Genomic DNA, 23,366 nt, shown 5'->3' with positions numbered 1-23,366 from the left:
AAAGTGAGGAACTCCAAATGTGGGCCTGAAAAGTGACTGCCCTTGACATCAAGGCAGCAATTGACCAAATGTGACATTAAGAGGTCCTAGCAAAACTGGCATCAACTAGAAAACTCTCCACTGGTTGTGCTAAACCGAGCACAAAGGAAGATGATTACATTGGAGGTCAGTCATTTCAGCTCCAGGACAGCTCTTCAGAAGTTCCTCAGGGCAGTGCCCTAAGCCATTTCCCGATAACCTAAAGACTGCAGCTGTTTAAGAAGACAACTCACCACCACTCTCCTATGGACAGTTAGGGATGGGCAGTAAATATTTGCCCAGCCAGCAATGTTCACGTTCGTGTCAATGATTTTTTTAAAAATGCTTGAACATTAATTGTGCTTATTTCAGATATTTAAAATTCTTTTCACATTTGTGTTGAGTTTATTTGCTCCAGCGTTTGCGGTAATTTGCTCCTGCAGCCTGTACGCTTCGCCTTGACCCTAGAAGCGCGCTGCCGATGCTATCGTGCGCGGTTGCGTGCGCGCTCTCGGGACACGGCGTGTCGTTACGTGCGCGCGCGCGCCGGCTCCAGGCAACCGGCGCTGCTGTCATGGCGGACGATCTGGATGAGCTTCTGGACGAAGTGGAGCTGCGGTTCTGTCAGGACCGGCCGGCGCCGAGCCGCGAGGGAGCGGGCATGGAGGTGAAAATCAGGTTAAATACCAGTAATTTGTTTATTCTGCGTTTTAGTGATGTGTCCCGGGGGGGGTTAGGGAACCTGGCTGTGACAACACTTCACCATCACACAGCAGAGCTCCAGCAAGAATGTCTGCTCCTGGTACAAGGCACAACCTGTTGGTGACCAGAGGCTGCGGCTATTTGTCTCGTTGCTGCTAAACTCTGAGCCTTTCAGTTTACTATTTCTGGGCTCCGTGTTTGACGAAACTGTAAAGAACTTGCATTTATGTAGCAACTTCGAAAACCTCATACCTTCCAAATTGTTTTATAGCTGGTGGACAAGGTTAACAATCACACAACACCAGGTTATATATAGTTCAGCAGATTTATTTGGAAGCTGATGAGGTATTTTTGATGTAATAGTAACTGCTGTAATGATTCTGTATTTTCTGTAGTTTTCACTTTATCACCAACATGGTGCATTTTCATCTGTTTGCTTAAGAAATACTCTGCATCTCTGTTCGTCCTGGAACATGGATAATACTTCACTTGTCTACATTACATTCCATCTGCCATGCCCCCAACAACTCTGTCTGTTCAAATGTTGTCACACGGCTTCTTTAACACTTCATTTTTGAAGAGAATATTCTTAAATTATCAAAAGGTTGAAACCAACTAACCAACATTGGTCTCACATTTTTATGACTCACGGATGGCAAGGCAAACCAAATCAGCCTCTCTGTCCCTGGATTTAGACGACATTTAAATCAAAACATTCAGTGACCTTTAAAATTGCTCATTTGTTCCTAATCAGACTTTATAAATAATCAGTCTTGGAAACCAACTTTTTAATTTTAACAGAAATTAGCATTTTTTAATTAATGTAACTTTAGCAGAACATAGGTGAACAGAGCAATTTAATTAGTATCTACAATCTTTAATTTTCTTTTAATATAATCCCCACTCATCAACAGAGAGTTAAGGGATATTTTTTTTTTAATTATATTTTGCTAATCGTTTTAACAATGAATACTAGACCTTCATAAAATCCTTGAATAATGTGTTGTGTTATTGGTACATAAGACTGTGTATGTTGCTTAAATGTTTCAATATCACCAGAGAGTGCAAACAGCATCTGCAGACCTGTGAAGACTTTTTAAAAGAGTGAGTAAACATTGTTTCCAAGATCATCCTTCAGGTTTTTTTTATTATAATATTTCCAGCCAAAGTTCATTTTGACAACTATTCTGCAACTTATTTACGTTGGAAGTTCTCAAAATCCTGGGTAGTTTACTTGTGTTGTTTTTCCTTGTTTTGTCAATTTTATGGTTGTCCTTTTACTGGTTCTAAAATCCTTCATTTTGGCAATTTCTGTTACTCTTTGTAAAATTATAGGCATCTTCTTTTAAGCTAATACTACTTGTAACTTAGCTAGTGAATAAAATTCAGTAAGAGCTAAATTAGTTTTTAAGGAGCATATTTTTATTGAAAATTATGAATAAATTTCATAAATTTTTCCCACTATATGTTTTTCACCATTCCTTTTGTTAGTTTACTCAGGTAACCTTAACCAGCTCTCTCATCTCACAAATGTAATTGACACTGTGTAAATTTAAGACTCTTGATTGAAGTTTGTTGCTTTCAAACTCAATATGGAATTCAATTCAGAATCACTTGTTCCCCAGAGGACCTTTTCCTCGGATTAACTCTGCCTCATTACATTACCCTATATGTCAAATTTGTGCCTATTTGATCCTAATTTTAGGGAACAATAATTAGTGTGTTGTACAAAATGGTCTTCCAAACTACCATTGCCAATTTGAATAGTCTAATCTATTTGAAGATGAAGATTCCCACGATTTCTACATTGCTTTTGTTATATCAATTTTTTTTAATGTTCTGTCCAATGGAATAACCATTGTTGGAAACATATAAGCTGCTCCCACCATCATGTAACGATCCTTGTTATTTCTAATCTCCACCTGTATTGATTCTATCTCCTGATCCTCTAAGTTACGTCCTTTCTTACTACTGTTCTTTATTATCAGGATCACTACTTTATCTCTTCCAAAGGAAGCCGAAGGTTATTAGGAAGCATGCAAGAATGTGAAGTTGAAGCCACAATTAGATCAGCCATGATCTTATTGAATGGAGGAACAGGCTGAAAAAACCAAATGACAACCACCACCTTCATGTTCATGGCTTCATATGTTCATAACTTTGATACAACTAAGGAGGGAGGAATGCACTATTTTTCTCTCATTTTACTACTTCATGGTTCACAACATAAATTTGTGTTTTTACCAGTTTCTGGTTTGCCCAGTTGTATGCTTTGAAATAAAAAATCTATCAACCAGGTTTCTTTAATAATCATAAAATTTATTATTTTGAAACAAATCTTACTCTAAGGTAGCACAGAATTAGTTAAATGCAGAATATATAATATGAAAATATTAACGTTTACCTGTCTAAATAACCTGCAAAATGCAACACACACAGGCACGTGCATTCACACTGGGGTAAAAGAAGGCAAAACAGATTTCTGTCTGCAGGGCTTTGGGGTGAAAAAACATTTTTGGACCATAATTGTCAGTTCTTGCAGGAATGAAAAGGACAAGGTGTGGAATGTTTAGATTAGATTACACTCCCTGGAAATAGGCTATTTAGCCCAACAAGTTTACACCGAGCCTCCAAAGAGTAACCCACCCAGACCCCTTTCCCTACATTTACCCAAACTAATGCACCTAACACTATGGGCAATTTAGCATGGCCAATTCACCTGGCCTGCACATTTTTGGATTGTGGAAGGAAACCCATGCAGACATGGAGAATGTGCAAACTCCACACAGTCGCTCAAGACTGGAATTGAACCCAGGTCCCTGGTGCAGTGAGACAGCAGTGCCACCCACTGAGCCACCATGCTGTCAACCTGCTGTTCTGGCATATGTAGATGAGTATCGCTGACATGGGTAATTATCTCTGGGATTGTGGTAGAGACATCTTGTTCAGGAAACACAGCATCAACAAGTCTTTCACTTCAAGACAACAATCAGGTTTTACACTGGATTCACCACAAAAGCGCTTGAAAAACAGGCAACATTTTCTTTCAGCACACTTCCCCAACTGAAAATCCAAAGCCCATAGTTAATGAATAGGACAGGTTTGGAAGGGTATGGGCCAAATGATGGCAAATGAGATTATATTAATTTAGGATATCTGGTTGGCATGCACGAGTTGGATTGAATGATCTGTTTCAGTGCTGTAAGACGCTATCACTGCACAACATTGTTCAAACATAATTGCCATAAAACACAGTGGTAAAAACAGTCAATGTTTTCCTTAAAGTGAGTTCAAGCAATCAAGATCAGCAATTATCTGGAACCACATAGATTCTAAGAAATGCCTTGTTTTCTTAAAAAAAAATTCTGCTATCCTTTCATTGGCCTTTTTTTTAGAAAAGGAAAAACCAGTTCTCTTCACAATTCTTCAAACACAAATTTACAAAATAATCCATCCACAATACTCCTGGATCTCGACTATTGTATTAACCAGGATAGTATATTTTCATGGAGCAGCTGCAACTTTTCCTTGGGTACAAACTTATGCTATGTAACTTCTGTATTTCCTGTTAAAAACGGATGTGTCGATCCAGCTAATTTCTAAAACTTAATCTGTTTTCACCTGTATATTTCTAATGGTTCCTGTATCAGGTTTCAGGCATTTTCAGTTAATTTTTCCACTGTTTATCTCATGAAAAATTTGGATTTGTACACTCACGGTGGAATCTTATCTAATGCCCGTACAATATGTTTATTTAATATTTGTGTTATATTTTTCAGTGCACCTTTAGTCCCATCTAAAGAAATTTCCAGAGAGGAAGATGATTTAAGTGATCTTATTGATGACATTTTTCATGATGATCCAAGTTTATCTGATTCTTCTGTAAGTTGCATACTTTCAAAATAATATCCAAAAAGATGTTACATATTTATATGAGCTCATCAAACATTATTAGAATTATTCTCATTCATATCATACAGTAATTATTTTAGAATCTCTTGTGTAAATGAAATTTCCATGCCTCAATTTACAGTTGTAACTGATAGATAATGTATTATCAAGGATGAGCTCATACTAGAAGGAGTGAAAACTGTTTTCACCTACTGGCTGTTAAGCTGAAAAATGTAGTGAATTTAGGCAGTGTCAAATCAGTTTCTAGTGGATGTGGGTCCTCAGTATTTTCACATCAAAATGGCACATGAGAAATTCTTCTCAAGTAAAACCTAATTCATATGCTTTGGGTAAGTTTGACAAAAGGTGCTCTTTTTCTTATGGAAAGTTGATGGCCTTGCAGTTTTTCTTTAAACAAAGTCATCTGTGTCATAAATTGTCAACACAACTGTATGCGTTTCATTGGTATGAAGCTACTTTTGCTTTGAAATAATCGATATGCTGATTATCACCAACTCACTTTCAAACGAATGATAAATTTAAGAGGAAACTCAGATGCGCCTAGGGGAAGCGTGTAAAAACAGGATGGAACAAGAAATGAAAGATTTTGACAATAGAATTTAATTGGAGAAGAGAGGATAAGTCTTGTGCTGCGAAAAACACTAACACGGACATGTTAGGAATATGGACTGATTCTATTCTCTACATTATAAGTACTTCCTGTTGTAATAGAAATTGACAGCATGAAACAGGTAGACAGCATCAAACAGGTAGATGAGAGTGACCAAACAGGTAGATGAGAGTAAACCGGTTGATGTGGTGTATATGGATTTCAGCAAGGCGTTCAATAAGGTTCCCCACAGTAGGGTATTGTACAAAATGTGGAGGAATGGTATTGTAGGAAATATAGCAGTTTGGATCAGTAATTGGCTTGCTGAAAGAAGACAGAGGGTGGTGGTCGATGGAAAATGTTCATCCTGGAGTCCAGTTACGAGTGGTGTACCACAAGGGTCAGTGTTGGGTCCACTGCTGTTTGTAATTTTTATAAACAACTTCGATGAGGGCGTAGAAGGGTGGGTTAGTAAATTTGCCGACGACACTAAGGTCGGTGGAGTTGTGTATAGTGACGAAGGTTGTTGTAGGTTACAGAGAGACATAGGTAAGCTGCAGAGCTGGGCTGAGAGGTGTCAAATGGAGAAGTGAGAGGTGATTCACTTTGGTCGGAGTAATTGGAATGCAAAGTACTGGAATAATGGTAAGATTCTTGGTAGTGTAGATGAGCAGAGAGATCTCGGTGTCCATGTACACAGATCCTTGAAAGTTGTCACCCAGATTGACAGGGTTGTTAAGAAGGCATACAGTTTTAGCTTTTATTAATAGAGGGATCGAGTTTTGGAACCATGAGGTTATGCTGCAGCTGTACAAAACTCTGGTGCGGCCGCATTATAAGGAGGATGTGGAAGTTTTGGAAAGGGTGCAGAGGAGATTTACTAGGATGTTGCCTGGTATGGAGGGAAGGTCTTACGAGGAAAGGCTGATGGACTTGAGGCTGTTTTCATTAGAGAGAAGAAGGTTGAGAGGTGACTTAATAGAGACATATAAGATAATCAGAGGGTTAGATAGGGTGGACAGGGAGAACCTTTTTCCAAGTATGATGACGGAGAGCACGAGGGGGCATAGCTTTAAATTGAGGGGTGATAGATATAGGACAAATGTCAGAGGTAGTTTCTTTACTCAGAGAGTAGTAAGGGTATGGAATGCTTTGCCTGCAATGGTAGTAGATTTGCCAACTTTAAATACGTTTAAGTCGTCATTGGACAAGCATATGTATGTACATGGAATAGTGTAGGTTAGATGGGCTTCAGATTGGTATGACAGGTCGGTGCAACATCGAGGGTCGAAGGACCTGTACTGCACTGTAATGTACTATGTTCTGCGAACTAAGATAATTCATATTTGTACAGTAAACAAATATTTAACTATAGTTCATTTCATGAGTATTGCCTTTTCCTAAATGAACAGACTGCATTTTGTAGGCCCCATAAGTATAAGACCATATGATATAGGAGCATAATTAGGCCATTCATCCCATCAAGTCTATACCATGATTCAATCATAGATGATATGTTTCTCAATCCAGTTTTCCTGCTTCTTTCTGTGACTCTTGATCTCCTTACTAATCACTATCTATCTCTATCTTAAATACACCAAAGAACTTGGCCTCCACAGCCTTGTGCAGCAAAAAGGTCTACAGATTCATCTCCCATTGTCTGAAGAAATTTTTCCTCATCTCCGTTCTAAAAGGTCATCACTCTGAGGTCCAAGTCTCTCCTACTAGTGGAAATAACTTTTCTACATCCACTGTATCCAGGTTTCTCAGTATTCTGTAAGTTTCAATGAAATCTGCCCTTCCTCCTCCGCCAACCCCAACTCATCTTTTCAAACTCCATCAAGTACAGATCCAGAGTCTTCAACTGTCCCTCATATGAGCTCTTCATCCCCAAGATCATTCTTGTAAATCTCTTCTGAAAATCTCCAACATTAGAATGTCCATGCTTAGATATGGGGCCCAAAATTGCTCTCAATATTCCAAAGGTGGTCTGACCAGTGTCTTATACAGCCTCACCAGTATATCTCAACTTTTGTATTCTAGTACTCTTGAAATGAATGCTAACCTTGCACTAGCCTTCTAACTGCCAACTGAACCTGCATGTTAACCTTAAGAGAATCCTTAACTAGGGCTCCTAACATCCCAACCTGAAACCTTTCCCTGATTAGAAATTAGTCTACATCTCTATTCTTCCTACCAAAGTGCACAACCTCACACTTCTCCATATTGTATTCCATCTGCCACTTCTTTGTCCACTCTCCCAGCGTGTCCGTCAACATTACTTGTCCCTTCACCTTTTTTTGTGTCATGTGCAAACTAAGCAACGATACTCTCCGATCCTTCATCCAGATCATTAAGATATAACGTGAATAGTTATGATCCCAACAATGACCGCTGTAGAACTCTACTAGTCACTAACTGCCATCTTGAAAATGACTCCTTTATCGTCACTCTCTGCCTTATGCCAATCAGCTAATTTTCCATCCATATCAGTACCTTATCCCCAACATCATGGGCTCTTAGTTAGCAGCCTCATGTGCAGCACCTTGTCATAGGCCTCTGGAAATCCAAATAGATCACATGCACTGGCTCTCCTTTGTCTAATTTGCATGTTACCTCTTCAAAGAATTCTAACAGATTTGTCAGGTGTGACCTCCGTTGATGAAGCTGTACTGACTCTAATAATGGACTCTAAAACCTTACCAACAAAAGAGATCAGGCTAACTGGTCTATAGTTTCCTATCTTCTGCCTCCCTTCCTTCTTAAATGTAGGTTTTACATTAGCCATTTTCCAGTCCTTTGGAACCCTCCCTGACTCCATGGATTCCTGAAAGATTACCAATGCCTTCACAATCTCCTCACCTATCTCCTAAGGAACTCTAGTTTGTCGTCCATCTGGTTTGGATGATTTATCCACCTTTAGACTTTGCAGCCTCTGTAGCACTTCCTTCTTAATGATGGCCACTACACTCATCTGTGCTCTTTGACAGCACTAAAGTGAGATGAAAGTGCAGAAACATTTCTATAAACTGAAAATTTATCCCATTTTTATTGTTGAGCACTTTTGTTTTGCTCCATGCAACACACAGTTGTAAGAAAAATATATTAAATGTGCTATTACTATAGGAATAATAATTAAATGCACAATCTACGTTTTCATTCTCCACATGCATTGCAATATCAAAACTTCAGCTGCTTAGACATTCTTGTTCTGAAAACATCATCGTGCATTCAGGTCATGCTAGTTTACATATGTTCTAGATTTGAATCTATACATTTAAATAATCAGGATGCTGCATTAAAAATTGAAATGAACAATACTGTGTTTCTCAAAATTGTTCTTGTTATTTAAAATGCTGCTCATTTGTTACAGAAGTCAAGGCCAGGAACAATAACAAATTGTACAGGTAACGGAGCCTTTTCTCAGACCAGGGGTAAAAAGTAAGTTGATGATTTTTTAAAATATAATTTTGAAAGTTACTCACTACCTTTGGTTATAACTGAATTCATATTGGTATGAAATTTTGCATATTTAGTTTTAATCACGATTTTAAGTTGTACAAATGATACTATAAAGCACTCCATCTATTTTGAACCTGTTTTGTTTTCTTTAATATTTTGCCTTTTTCTCATTTATCTGTTTACTAATCTGCTAAAATTACATCTTATGAACAACTCTATGCAAATAAACTGCAAATAGAGCACATTAGAATTTTGGTAACATTTTACCAACAATTTCTCCAATCATAAAATTAATGGGTAGAAAAGTCACAGCAAGCGCACATTCAAATTTTCGTTGTGAACACCCAATGGGCAAAGCTACCACCTGTTTACCTCCATAAAAGTAATTGTCCAGTCATGTATTCCTGAGGAATTTTTTTAAAGAGTGTAATTAAAGGATTCTGATGAATTTACTGCTCACTACAATAAACCATCGCCAAAACTACAAATTATTTATTGTTTTCTTCTCCCCTGCATATCTCAGTGTTGAGCTCACCTCATGGCCAATTGTGCTATTTCTGTTTAAAAATAATGCGAACAGAGAATTCATCTGAAGTTGATTCCTGACCCAGCTTTTCAAACCAACATTAACATGTTTCTCATTTGTTACTGCTGCTGTAACTATTTCACTTTATATATCGACTTTCATTCAGCTGGAGTTTCCTGATCATGTTCTGTAACCTGAATCCTGTCTTTATCATTTTTTCAATCTATAAATTGCATGTTTTACATTTACCTCTGGCTGAGCCATCCACACTCAGTTATGAGTATAAAGTCATTCTTACAATTCTGTTATCATTTTCACTAGAACCATGGTTTCAACTGAGTTTAAGTGCAGACTGTTCAAAGCCCCAGTTCATTCTCAGTGTCACACTATATGGAACCTGCCTTGCATTACTCATTCATTCATTTTTGTTGTTGAGACAATTTGCATGTGACATTGATGATCACCTAGCAATTATCATCAATGATCATATTGAATGACGGAGCAGGCTTCAAAAGCCTACTCCTGTTTTCTACGTTTTACTGTCTTAGAGCTTTTTTAAAAATTTTAACTCCTGATATTCATAAAATCCCTACAGTGTGGAGGCAGGCTATTTGGCCTATCGGATCCACAGCAACCCTCTGAACAGCATCCCACCCAGACCCAACCCCCTACCCATATAACTCTAGCCCTGCATTTCCCATGGCTAACCCACCTAGCCTGCACATCCCTGACACTACGGGAAATCCAAGTCTTTGGACTTTTGGAAGAAACCAGACCACCTGAAGGAAACTGTGCAGACACCACGTAGACAGTTGTCCAAGGCTGGAATCAAAGCCAGATCCCTGATGCTGTGAGGCAGCAGTGCTAATCACTGAACTACCATGTCATCCCCTCAGCAGGGACATCCCCTCTCTCCTTCCCAATATTGATAGACCTGAAATGAATCGCTAGAGAGTTTGACATTTCAAGAGAGATTGAATAGACTGGGGTAATTTTGCTTAGAGCAGAGGAGACTGATGAGAGACAAGATTGAGATGTATAAAATTATGAGGGGCATAGATATGGTAGAGAGGAAAAAAGTTTTCCTCTTGATGGGGAGCCAGTGACAGGAGGCATAGATTTAAAGTAAGAGATAGGAAGTTTAGAAAATAGTTGAAGATTAAAATTTTCACCCAAAGGGTGGTGGGAATCTGGAACAATGCCTGTAAGGGTGGTAGAGGCAGAAATTCTCATGACATTTAAGAAGTATTTAGATCTGCACTTGTGATGCCAAAGCATACAAGTCTACAAGCTAAGTGGTGGAAAATAGGTTTAGAATAACTAAGTGGGTGTTTTTGATTGGTGCAGGCCATTGGACCAAAAGACCTTTTTCTATGATGCAGATCTCTATAACATCACCTAGATGTTGTTCCTGCTTATACCTGTTCAATCGGATCAAAGCCTGAGAGACAAATTCTATTTCCACCTAGTTCACCCTATCCTCCTGACTGACAGTCCCAATCTTCCCTTTTTGTACTTGTGCTTTCTCTAAGGAAGTGTTGAGAAAGTTGTGCAAAATTTTTCCCATCCTTTATATATCAGACTATTTCTAATTCATATTCCCAACTCAAGGATTCTTGAATTGAAATAGCTTAAGACCAAGGTATTTTGTGCAGATGTGCTATATCTGGACGTCAACCATCTTCATTACAGGAGGATACTAATGGAAAATTTGATGCTAAAATCATTGATCATCATGGTTCACATTTTAGTAAAACATATGGGTTATAATTTAGATCAATCATATCATCAGCTATTTCTAAGAATACTGAACAGTATTGACAATTTTAATAATGAGCCCCTTATTCTTTGTATGTGTAAATTCTAGAGAAAGCAGCCTAATTTATATAATCCCTCATAACTTAACACCTGAAATCCAGATATCATTCTTATAAAAATCAACAAGGAGAAAGTGAGGACTGCAGATGCTGGAGATCAGATCTTAAAAATGTGTTGCTGGAAAAGCACAGCAGGTCAGGCAGCATCAAAGGAACAGGAGAATCAACATTTCAGGCATAAGCTCTTCATCAGGTGAATGACATGTTTAAGCGGGACAACTGTTGTAGAAGGGCTTATGCCCGAAACGTCGATTCTCCTGTTCCTTTGATGCTGCCTGACCTGCTGCACTTTTCCAGCAACACATTTTTAAGCATCATTCTTGTAAACCTATGTTGTACTTCCTGTAAAGCTGATATGTCATTCCTAAGGTGGACTGCCTAGATCTGCTCTCTTTGTTCTAAGTGGGGTCTAAGCAGGGTTTTGTATAACTGCAGCAAACTGCATCTTTATATCCCAGTCTTCCAGATATAAAGGCCAGCATTCCATTAACTTCTTTAATTATTTTCTACACCTGTTCCTGGCATTTTAAAAATCTATGCACTTGTACCAAGTATCTTTGGACATCCATTGCATTTAATTTCATGTCATCTGGAAAGTAACCTGATCTTTTCTTTTTTGGTTCAAAATTGGTAACTTCACACTTGCTTACATTGAATTCCATTTGCCATAGTTTTATCCATTCATCTTGTCAATCAATATCCCTCTGTAATTTAATGCCATCATCTACACTGTCTGCAACCTTGTATATATGACTTTCTACACCATTATCCAAATCATTAATAAATAATGTGATTATTTGAGGACCTGGCACAGATCCTTGTGGGACACCACTGGTCGAATCCAGCCAGATATTTTCTTTCACCAACCATTCAACCAATTTCCCAGCCATGTAATTAATCTGCTGTCAATTCTTGGGATTCTATCTCAGTTAACAGTCTCTTATGTGAGACTTTATCAAATGAAAGCCTTTTGGAAATCAACATAGACAACACTCATTGTCATTCCCTTGTCCACTGCTTCAAAAAATTCATTGAGGTTTGTCAGGCATGATTTACCTGTCACGAATCCATGATGACCTCTCATGATTAACTGAAAATGTTCAAGGTGTTCTGTTACCCCAACCTCGATTATAGACTTATAACAGTTTCCCTGCTACCATAGATGGTTCTGATGAAGAGTCACTGGACTCAAAACATTAAGTCTGCTTTCCCACCACAGATGCTGCCAGACCTGCTGACTTTTGCCAACAATGTTTTTGTTTTTTTGTTTCAGATCTTCAGCATCTGCAGTACTTTGTTTTATGTTAGGCTAACTGATCTGTAATTCCCTGGTTTTCTTCTTTACCCTTCTTAAAAAGGGAATGGGAGAAAGTGAGGACTGCAGATGCTGGAGATCAGAGTCGAGAATGTGGTGCTGGAAAAGCACAGCAGGTCAGGCACCATCCGAGGAGCAGGAGAATCAACATTTCGGGCATAAGTCCTTGATCAGGCGAATGACATGTTTAAGCAGGACAACTGCTGTATGGGGAACTCTAAAAGATTATAGTTAGAGTATCTACAATGTGCTCCCCTACTACTTTTAACACCCTCAGATGGAATTTTCACTCTAATTCTATTAATTTCCTCATTATTGGATGCTTTACTTACACTAATTTTATCCAGTCATGTTCATGACTGTCAGCAAGTCTCCTATAAAGAGCAGGTTGAGATTTAATTAACATTCAAAAGCATCATCAGAGCCATAACATAAACTTATACCAATGTTGTTAGAAAATATTTAAAATACTAAAGATTAACTCATATTAGCCAGGACCAGGAACAATAGGAGGGATCCATTCAGACCTCATGAGGAAGCCTTTGGTCCAACCATTACTAGTTGTGGCCCACAGTTTCTGCCACCCTAGTCTAGAGGGAGGGCTCCACAACTGTCTGCCTCCTCCTTTGACAGCCTGAAAAGTCCACCTCACTAACTAATCTATCCCATGGGTCCTTTGCTGTAGTTGCCTTTTGCTACGTTGCTTCTTCTCAACAGCCAGTCAGCCTGTTGGTCTGCAGAATGACATAAACAATTTAAAGGAAGACTTACCTTAAGATTGGCAAGACTTCCATATCTCTGGCCTTGCTGGGGTTTTCATCTGCTACTTGGTTTGCTTGTGCTATCCAAGCTTACCGCTTCATATCAGATAATATGTGCCAGATTTTTAAAAACATTCCTTCTATTATCCCTTCTCTGTCCTGTCTGTGTTTGTTTTTTTTTGATGTGGCTAATGAGCAGTAAAGATAGGGTTGGAGTGGTTTGTCAACGTACTAGAAGTGTGAACTCTGCAGAGGGATCATTTTAGATATATTGAGCTGCATACATCATCCAAAGAGAACTATCTTGAATACTTTGTTTTCAGGTGTTGTCCAGTTTATCTTGGCGGCAGTTCTGCACCTCTAGGATTGGGGACAAATACTTCTCGGAGGTATTTTTATTTTCAGATTTATTTCATTCATCCCTAATTGTAGTCCATGTCAGACAAAATTTTGGGGAGCAAAAGCAAATGGATGTATGCACTTGTTTGTATATCATTTTTAAAATATTGAAATATTGTGTTTTTGTAGTATCTACATCTACAACCAATGAAACACCAATAGTGACCACACTGTCACCTATGCATTTCCTCGAGTCCCAATCACATCCATCTATTTACCATGATACTGAAACTGTTGCATGAGGTATAGGAGCAGAATTCGGCCATATGGCCCACCGAGTCTTCTCTGCCATTCAGCTATTTGATATATATCTTAACTCCATTCTCCTGCCTTCTCCCTGTTGCCCTTGATTCCTTGATCCCCTTACTAATCAAGAATCTCATCTATCTCTGTATTAAAGTCACTCAGTGACTTGTTCTCCCCAGCCTTTTGCGGCAGTGAGTTCCAAAGATTCACTACTGTCTGGTTGAAGGAATTCCTCATCTCAGTTGAAATTCTTCCTCATATCAATTGTTTATTACCTCTACTACAATTTGCTGCTACAGTACCTTATAGAAAATTTCTTCATATAAAACCTAATATTACTTTTTAGTGCCCTAATATATTTGATAAAGCTGGAATATTCATTTTTGCCAGGAATGAGTAAATTCAAAGTGAGAACACATGTCTAGAGCAAGCCTATTTGAAATGCAATTCAGCTATGCTGCCTCTTAAACAGATAGCTCTGTTCCTGTAATATCACAATGATCACTCTGGCATAAATTCAGAAGTTAGTGCATTACCATTTGACTCTCCAGTTGTGATAAGAAGATTCACCATCCTATATTAATAAAGACATATATTTAAATAATAGCTTTAATGTTGAGGGCCATAGACTTTTTCACTTCATCTTCGACCACTAGCATGTGGGAATATCATCCATAGAATAGTACCTTCAACAATGCAACACTCCCTCACTGAAGTTGAAGTAAGTTGTTTGCAGGAGTCCTGCACTGCCACAATCATACTGAACCTTGCTAGTGCTAAAGATCAGCTTCCCACCATCCCCTTCTAATACTACTCGGATCACACATTTAGAACATTCTTCACTATCATTTTCAATGGGACCTTCTGATTTCCCTTTTTTCCCCAGACCTCCATGTGTGACCTGGTTAGTGTTAGTGATGGAGGGATGTTTAATGTCCTTACTCATGTTAGCCCCTGTTTTAACATGGAGAATATGGTTGTTCTCATCTTCCACATTTGAAGAATGAAACTTAGTGCTGCTGGTTCCTCATTATTGGACCTAAATCTGAGCGATACTGAGAAGAGTTGAAACTTAGCTATATCCCCTTAAGGAAACAGTGAAAATTGGTGAGCAAGTCAACATTGAAGGCAGTCCTTCACAAATGTAAAACAATAGTTGAGCCCCACAGAGTCTAAGAAATAATTGTATTGATTTTGTTTTGTGAAAAGTAAGTTTTAATAATGTCAATATACATGTTGTCAGAATGATAGCTTGCTTTGCCAATTCCACTGTTTTAATGTGGTTGTATAATTTAGTTTGTGAACAATATACTTTGCGATGTCAAAATATTTGTTTTTTAATAAACAGAACGTGTGACCAACTCCGCTGTACTACCTGTGACTTTAGAGTAATTGCACTTGATGATTATGAATGGAACAAGTCATGTGACTACTTTTTTTTCAGGTATGCGTGACTTTGTACAGATATATATCTGACAGTTCCAGTATGAAACTGGAAAATTTAAAATGTTCCAAACATTTTGGGTTTTCAGTTATCATTCATATAGTCCCGAATGTTGCTGCAAAATTAGTGGTGGGATTCTTACATATGTAAAAATGCTATAGGCAAGTGACAGGTTTTCACTGAACTGAAATCCAATACTTACCATCTAATTTGCCATCATTAGCTTTGTGAAAGCAGTAATTTTCTATCCAGCTTATGGTTTAAATGAATTGCTGAAGTTGCATGGTTTATACAGACTAAATTGCCACAGAACGTTAAGTGCAGTACATTCCAGTCCAAGTGCCCAGTTAACATTGCAGTAAGTTTTTAACTTCTGCTAGTCAACCCCCTTCGGGCTACAAATTCACTATCTATAAGTATGAAGTTTCATTCCTACAGGGTTTCAGTATTGGAGAATGTAAAACTCTCTCCCTTTTCTTTCCATCTTAACATTCTTTCTTTTCCTCTGCATTTCTCGTTATACTTGATTTGACATTGAATTCACCCTTTCAATGTTACATATACTTTTCTGGTTCAATCCCCAGTTAATCAATCTATTTAATTAAGGGACTGCAAGAGAATTGGTATAATTTGTTTGTATTTATTTAATTGTGCAAATTTTAAAATATAAAATGAACCAAAACTTTTTCCTAACTCCACATCTAGCTGCATTATATTAGATTGTCATCTATGCATTTCCTCATGTCCAGGTTAGATCATTGTGCTTCATTCTTTGATGCAGCAGCTTAAAGGAAATTAAGTTGCTTGTCCTGTTCAGACAAATTTCTGATACCGTTTCCCTCGCTATAGTGTTACCAGCTCATATTTATCATGCAAATTATTTTTAAAATTATGACTTAGAATTTCATGTTCACTATTTAGGGTTCCTTGTTTTCAATTTCAGAAATCTAAATTAGTAAAATAAGCTGATAAACATTTTGTACTGTTCAAAACTGTTGTTTCAATTTTTTTTTGCTTTATAATAAAGTTTATCAACGCGTCAAGAACAAACAAACATTGGCAATCTCAGGCATATTACTGTGACTTGTCTCTACTTTGGACAGATTTTGTAAATGCAAAATAAATAAAATAAAAATAGATTCATAGCGTTAATTACAGTACTGGAGAAAGTTATTGGGTCAATATCAGCCCTTTACAAGGACCTCTCCCTATCCCTGTAGCCATTCAACTTTCTCTCTTCAGATGTTTATCCATTTCCTTTATTAAAAATATATGCCTCTGCCACATAGTCAGGCAGTGCATTTCAGATCTTAACCCTGTGTTGAGCTATAAACATTTTTTCTCATGTACCCACTGGTTAGTCTGCCATACAGTTTAAATCAGTGTCATCTCATGCTCGGCCTTTTTGTCAATAAGAACAGTTTCCTGCTGTCTACTCTGTCTAGATCCCATATGCTTTTGATCAGTTCTGTCAATCAGGCCTGCTCTCAACCTTCTTTATTGTAAGGAGAATAACACCAATTAATCCAATTTGTCCCATCCCTGAAACTATTACCATAAACCTTTTTTTTGTAGTTTCCCCAATGCTGTCTAATCCCTCTTAAAGAGTAATGCCCAGAATTGGACACAATGCTTCAGTGAGGCAAAACCAGAATCTGTATTCCCTAAATGTTCCTCATTATATATTGTTTTGTGATCTTTGCTTCTAATTATAAAGTGTAGGACACTATATGTCTTTTTAACCATTTTGTTGACCTACCCTGCCACCTTCAGCAATTTTTGCACAAATACAACCAATCTCTAACATATCCTTTATTGTGCATTTCATTATTTATTGTTTCCCTTCACTGTTCCTACTCAAATGTCTTACTCTTCTCTTTAAATTTTATCTGCCATCTGTCTACTCACTCCACCAGCTTGGTTATGCCCTCTTGAAGCTGATCACTTCGCTCCTCACAATTCACAATGCGTCTAAACTATGTCATTTGCAATTTTTTGAAATTGCATCCTTCACACTTGAGTCTAAGTCATTATTTTTGAATAAGTATTATCGACTCCTGGGGAAATTTGTCATATGCTTTAGTTCAATCTTATAAACAACTGTTCACCACTACTCACTGTTTTCTGTCACTTGGCTAACTTTACACCCATGCTGCTACTTCCTATTTTGTTTCATAGGCTTCAATATTGCTGGCATGTTGATTGTGTGACATAAAAATAGAAAATGTAGGAAATACTCAGCAGATCAGGCAGCATCTTTCTGTGAGAAAAGGTTTAACATTTCAGCTTATGTTTTTATTTCAGTTTTTAAACATTGCAGTACTTTGCTTTTTGTTGAAAGCATATTGTCAAACACCTATTGAAAGCATATCTACACTACATTACTCTCATCAACCCTTTTCCACCATTAACTGTGGTTGAAGTTACTGGCCCGCAGTTCCTGATTTTAGACTTGCATTCTTTTTGGAACAACACTTTGCATTTGCAATTCCTCTGCTATCTCCTTGTATTTAAAGAAGATTGGAAAAGTATGGCCAGTACCTCAGCAAATAAAAATTAAATGCTGTATGCATATTAAGTTGCTGGCAGGGCTAAATTTGAAGGTTGTAAACAGCTTTATGCAGTGCTGTTTACACCATGGTTTTCTAAGCTTACTACTGGAATAAACTATTTAACAATTTGTGAGGCAGGGGGAAGAAGGAAATCATCCAACATTGTCAGGAGGTAGCATGTCAACACAGGGGAGCAAGGAGCTGGGTGTTATATGTGACAATGAGGAGGAGCCTAAGTTAGTTACATGTAGAGTTGAGGAGATAGAGTTGGAAAATGATGCATTCAAACATAATCACAGAATGGTTACAGCACGGAAGCAAGGCCACTCAGCCTGTTATATCTGCACTGATTCTTTTTAAGGAGCAGTTTACCTAATGTCATTCCCCAGCCTTCTTCCCTTAACCCTGCTTTTTTTAACATCATAATCCAATTCCTTTTTGAATGCCATGATTGAACTTGTCTCCATTCCTTTGCTTAGCCAATTACCTTAAATCTTTGCCTCCTTGATCTTTCCACAATGGTGCAGTTTTTGTCTCTGACTAAACCCCTTATGATTTTGAATGCCTCTAATGAATCTCCTGTCAAGTTCATCATCCCTGAAATCATTTTCATGAACCTTGGCCTGCATGCTCTCTAAAGCCTTCACATCTTTTCTAAAGTATGGCTCCAGAACTGGAGACGTTATTCCAGCTGAGACCCAACTAGTTTTCTGTACAGGTGTAACATAATCTCCTTGATTTTGTACTCAGTGTCCTCATTACTAAAACATAGCATGCTGTATACTTTGTTAACTACTTTTTGAACCTGCCCTTTCACTTTTGTACACACAATGATCCAGGTTACTCTGTTCCTGTATCTTCTTTAGAATTGCTGCCTTTGTTTTGTATTGTCTGTCCAAGTTCTTCTTACCAAAATGAATCACATTACACTTCTCTGCACTCCTTCTTACCTATTCACAATGCTTTCACATTTCATGTCAGTCATATATTTTGAATTTTTTACACTGTGTGACATGGTCTTGATCATGTCAAAAACTGCAGAAAGTTCAAGAAGAAATATCCAGCAGTTAGAGTTTCACACTGCTGTGTCTTCAGCTTCCAAGGTCATAAATTCAAAGTCCCGCATGAAAGAAACCTTTCTGCTTCTGCAGTTCCTTTAAGACAATTCTCAAAACCTAACTCTTTGAGCTTTTGCTCATCTATTGGAGCATTTAATAATACTCTATTCCCTTATGTTTACAAGAATGATATCGGGACTTCAGTGATTAAGTTGTGAGAGAGATTATACAAATTAGTCTTGCTTTCTTTAGATTTAAGGTTAAAAGGTGATCTAATTGAAGTCAGGAAATGATGTGGTAGATAAAGATAAACTATTTCCAGTGGTTGGGGATTCTGGAACTTACTAGGGGCCATGGTTTGAGAAGTAAGGCCAAACTGTTCAGGAGAGATGTTAGGAAGCACTTGTATACACAAAGGGTGGTAGATGTTTGGAACTCTCTTCTACAATGGTCACTGGAGTCTGGATTAGTTGTTAATTTTAAATCTGAAATAGAAAACCTTTTGTTAAGCAAAGATATTAAGGGATATAGGCAAAAGGCAGGTTTATGGAGCTAGGCTACAGATCAGCCATGATCTCATTGAATGGTGAACAGGCTCAAGGTTCTGAATACCCTTAGTTCCGCGATATAGATTGCAACTAGCTGATGTCCAAGCACTGCTCCTTGCAGCATAGTAGTTACATCCTGCCATCTCAAAAAAAGACATGTCCATCCTTATTCTCTTGATATGTGTCTGTTAATCAATCCTTAGTCAATTCTAATAGATTATCCCCAATCAGTTGAGATCTTGTGTAACAGCCAGTTTTTGTACTTGTGTAATTAAATGCCATCTGATAATTCAAATACAATACTCCTTCCAATGTTATGTTCAGATTTGTCAAACATGGTTTCCCTTTCATAGAATAATTGTGCAAAATGTACCAGGAAGATCTAACCGACAGGCTTTTCACGTGAATGCAGTGGCTGATTTGATGTTTCACCCAAGTTTGATCTTCAGTGTTAGTGATTGTAGGAAAGCAGAAAGGAAGTTGCTATTAAAAGAATGAACTCCTCAGAAACATGAGAATAGAACTTGAGAAAATAACATGATTGGACAAGAACAACACATCCAACAATGATAAACATTTAGTACAGTGTCCAGTAAAGTGCAGGAAAAATATATTCATAAAAGAAAGAACAAATGAACATAAATAGGACACTATGGATGAATAACAACATAAGGGAAAGATTGAGCATTAGGAAAAATGTAGGCAGTAAGTATATCGACAGGAGAAGACTTATGATGACAGCAAATATTAAGAGATTAAGAGGTAAGTCACAAACACAGCAAGACAAAGAGGAACTGTGAAGTTATAATATTGAAACAAAACGATAAAAGATTCTAAGAAAAATCAATAAGGAAGACTAGAATACGTTAGGAATATAGTATTAGGGAACAGCCACCACAATGCTAGAGATGGCAGAAATCTTAAATAATTACTTTGCTTCAGTATTTGCCTAGGCCGCAGTTATTAATCCTTGTTGGTAAAAGGTTTATCAGAGGACTATCAGAAAGCTATTGCAATCATATATTTTAGAAAAGGAACAGAACATAGACATGTAATTTGTAGGCTAGGCAGCTTAAGGTAAGTTATGAAGAAAAAAAAACTAGAATTTCTACTAAAAGAGATAATCAAAGAACCTCTACAGATAAGAGTATAATAGTGAATAGTGAACATGGATTTCAAAAATGAAGATTTTCTTCCATCAACATTATTGATTTTTTAAAAATATATAATTTGCACAGAAAATGGGTAATAGAGCAGACACAGGTAATACTGTCAATGTAATTTTAAAAGACTTTCAGTTAGATGCTAATGAATTAGGTTAGACAATATGGAATTAAGGAACAGGTGACAGAATGGATTGCTAGCTGGCTTCAAAATAGAAAGCAGAAGGTGGGAGTAAAGACTGGTGCCAGAAGGTGCCAAGTGGGTCCCACAAGGTTCAGTACTGGAACTGTTGCTGTTCATAATTAACATTGGTGAGTTAAATTTTGCAAACCAATTTAGACATTTAAGCAACTTATCAGTTTGCATATAGCACCAAATTTCAGGGTGGGATAATCAGTTTTGAGGAAGACTGCATCATATTGTTGGAAAACATTCAATTAACTTGAAGAATGAGCAAATAATATTCAATATAGTCAAAGGAGAGGGAATATATTTTAGCAGGAATAGAAAATCACTTATTATTTGGTAGGTGCAAGTCTAAATACAGTAACACTGGGAAATGGGACTAGTTTAGTTTGGGAACATGGTTAGCATGGACTAGTTGCACCAAAGGGTCTGTTTCCATACTGTATGACTATTGTACAGAACACAGATACATAAGTTATGAAACATTGTCACAGATTAACAAACCCCTTGTCAAAAGGGGCAAATTGAATTTTAGGCTTTACTTCTGAAGGAATGAGTAGGGAAGACTATCCTAAACCTGAATGGAACTTGGGTTAAAGTATTGTGTGCTTTCTGATTGTAATATTGTAAACATTATATAAAGATGCTGAATTCACAGGCTGGGCCTCTCTTGTCAAACAAAAAGGATGATGAGTGACCCAGTGGAGATCTTTGAAGGGTTTTTGGTGGAGCTAATACAGAAACAATATTTCTGCTTGTGGGGATAAGTATAATTGGAGGTTCTCAAGGTATGATAGTCATCGAGAAAACCATTACACACAAACTGGTGTGAATGTGGAACTCTGTATTTCTGGGAATACTTGGAGTGATGATATAGATGAATTTAAGCTCATGAGAGAGGGGGATAAAGAATTATGTTAGATTTAGAGAAGGAAATATGGGAGGAAATAGAACCACTTATGTAAATAAATTCAGTACAAATTGTTCCACTAGTTTTACTTACAAATAATAAATGTAATGTTAGGCCACATTCAAATTGGTATACACCTACATTTTTTTTGCTTTCACCAACAGAAACAACATGCCCGACTTAAACAAGTTGAAAGTGAAGACATTGAGTAGGAAAGGTACACGAGCATATGCCTGTCAGTGCAGCTGGAGGTCAATCCAGGACCTGACAGACCTCAGGGAAGAACAGGAACTTCGATGGGTGTGTGGAAAACATTGAAAACTTTCAAAGCACACTTGTCTCTTCCAGTCACCATTAGATGATTGGTCCACTGTATAACCTGATATAATATTGTAGATTTATTTTTTAAATACAAGGTGAGCTGCAACAATTTAATTTATTTTTCTATACTTCTTGGTTAAAACATTCTTTAATGTTGTTCTAATTCAATAATGTGGTTTAATAAATGTATGTCACTAAATAGAATTCAGTTTTTCTTATATTGTGGAAAATATAACTGACAATAGACTTTACCTTGCAGATTACCTTGCAAAGCATATTGTGCAGGCAAGACCAAACTGACCCAAGTTTGACACAAAAATCCACATGAAAAGTATACTTAAGATTTAGATCAACCTAGCTTTCCCACTGCCACTAGAGTTTTAGACACTAGGAGTTATTTTCAATGTTATCTAATCAAATGATTTTGACTATGCACAAGGAGTTATTAGGTAAATGGAAAATGGTGTTGCGTAGATGACGAGATCATAATTACTTGGGTTTAAAAAACAGTTGCACTGGAAGAGGTCCTTGTGTTGATCCCTTGTGTTTACTGCAATGCTTTTTTGTCATGACAAGTTTTAAATGATGTGAAGATCACTCTCTAATGGATTGAAGAATGCACTTGGCTGCATTTCTCAAAGTGAATAGCATTCATTACAGCTGGCAAAATGCTCAGAGTCCAGCAGCATGGAATTTGTAGCACAAATCTAAATATGTATGCATAACATTCAAACTCAAGCCTTGGACATGGCAAATGTCCCTAAGATGGAACAGAAACAACTTTTAAAGCAATCTTGGAAGTCACAATACCTTTAAACCAGGAAGAAATCTCCTGAATTTATTAAATTATCAATACTGGAATTTCTAAAATGAAAAAGCTATACACTGGATAAACCAAGGCCAATTACACAATGATCGTTACGCTTTTTAGAAGGTTTTGCTGCTGTGACAAGTATTTGGTCAAAAATGTAAATAAAGTTTTGGAATATTGGCACGTAATTGTTGTGGCTTGACTTGAACATTTATAAGTAATTGTTTCAACTTCACTGTTAGGGGTTGGAAATTCTAACTTGTTTTAAAGAGCTATACATAGTGAAAGTTTTAAGCTTGCTGAAATGCTAATACACTATATACTTTGACTTCAGTGGCCCAGATGAAATTGCATTTGATCTTCAGAATCCACTAGATATTTTTGATCTATTCTCACATTTTGCTGTCTTTTCCATTTGTTGCCAAGGTATGAATGATTCCTAGAGCAAACTACACCGAATCTTAATTTTATTTTGCCACATTCAACATATCTTGACTTCTGGGAGATTATTTTAGCAAATCAAATCTAATGTTTTGATGAACTTATAGGAAAATATAAAACCCAA

At 37.3% G+C, this 23,366-nt stretch overlaps 1 protein-coding gene across 3 annotated transcripts; it reads left to right on the top strand.

The window, feature by feature from the left end:
* Nucleotides 1-582: 582 nt before the first annotated feature.
* Nucleotides 583-22,907, top strand: cfap418 (cilia and flagella associated protein 418). 3 transcript variants are annotated; one of them, XM_060824429.1, is made up of 6 exons: nt 583-685; nt 4,500-4,602; nt 8,595-8,662; nt 13,486-13,551; nt 15,156-15,251; nt 21,834-22,907. In XM_060824429.1, exons 1-6 carry the CDS (start codon nt 609-611, stop codon nt 21,985-21,987), a joined length of 564 nt encoding a protein of 187 aa, XP_060680412.1. In that variant the 5' UTR covers nt 583-608; the 3' UTR covers nt 21,988-22,907. The 3 variants fall into 3 exon arrangements, with proteins under 3 accessions (XP_060680412.1, XP_060680411.1, XP_060680413.1); XM_060824428.1 differs by having other exon boundaries at nt 583-696; XM_060824430.1 differs by lacking the exon at nt 15,156-15,251 and having other exon boundaries at nt 583-696.
* Nucleotides 22,908-23,366: the final 459 nt, after the last annotated feature.

The sequence above is a fragment of the Hemiscyllium ocellatum genome, chromosome 4 (genome assembly GCF_020745735.1).
Source record: "Hemiscyllium ocellatum isolate sHemOce1 chromosome 4, sHemOce1.pat.X.cur, whole genome shotgun sequence".
Lineage (NCBI taxonomy): Eukaryota > Metazoa > Chordata > Chondrichthyes > Orectolobiformes > Hemiscylliidae > Hemiscyllium > Hemiscyllium ocellatum.
Note: the sequence above shows the minus strand (reverse complement) of the source record. Positions and strands in the feature narration are given on the sequence as shown.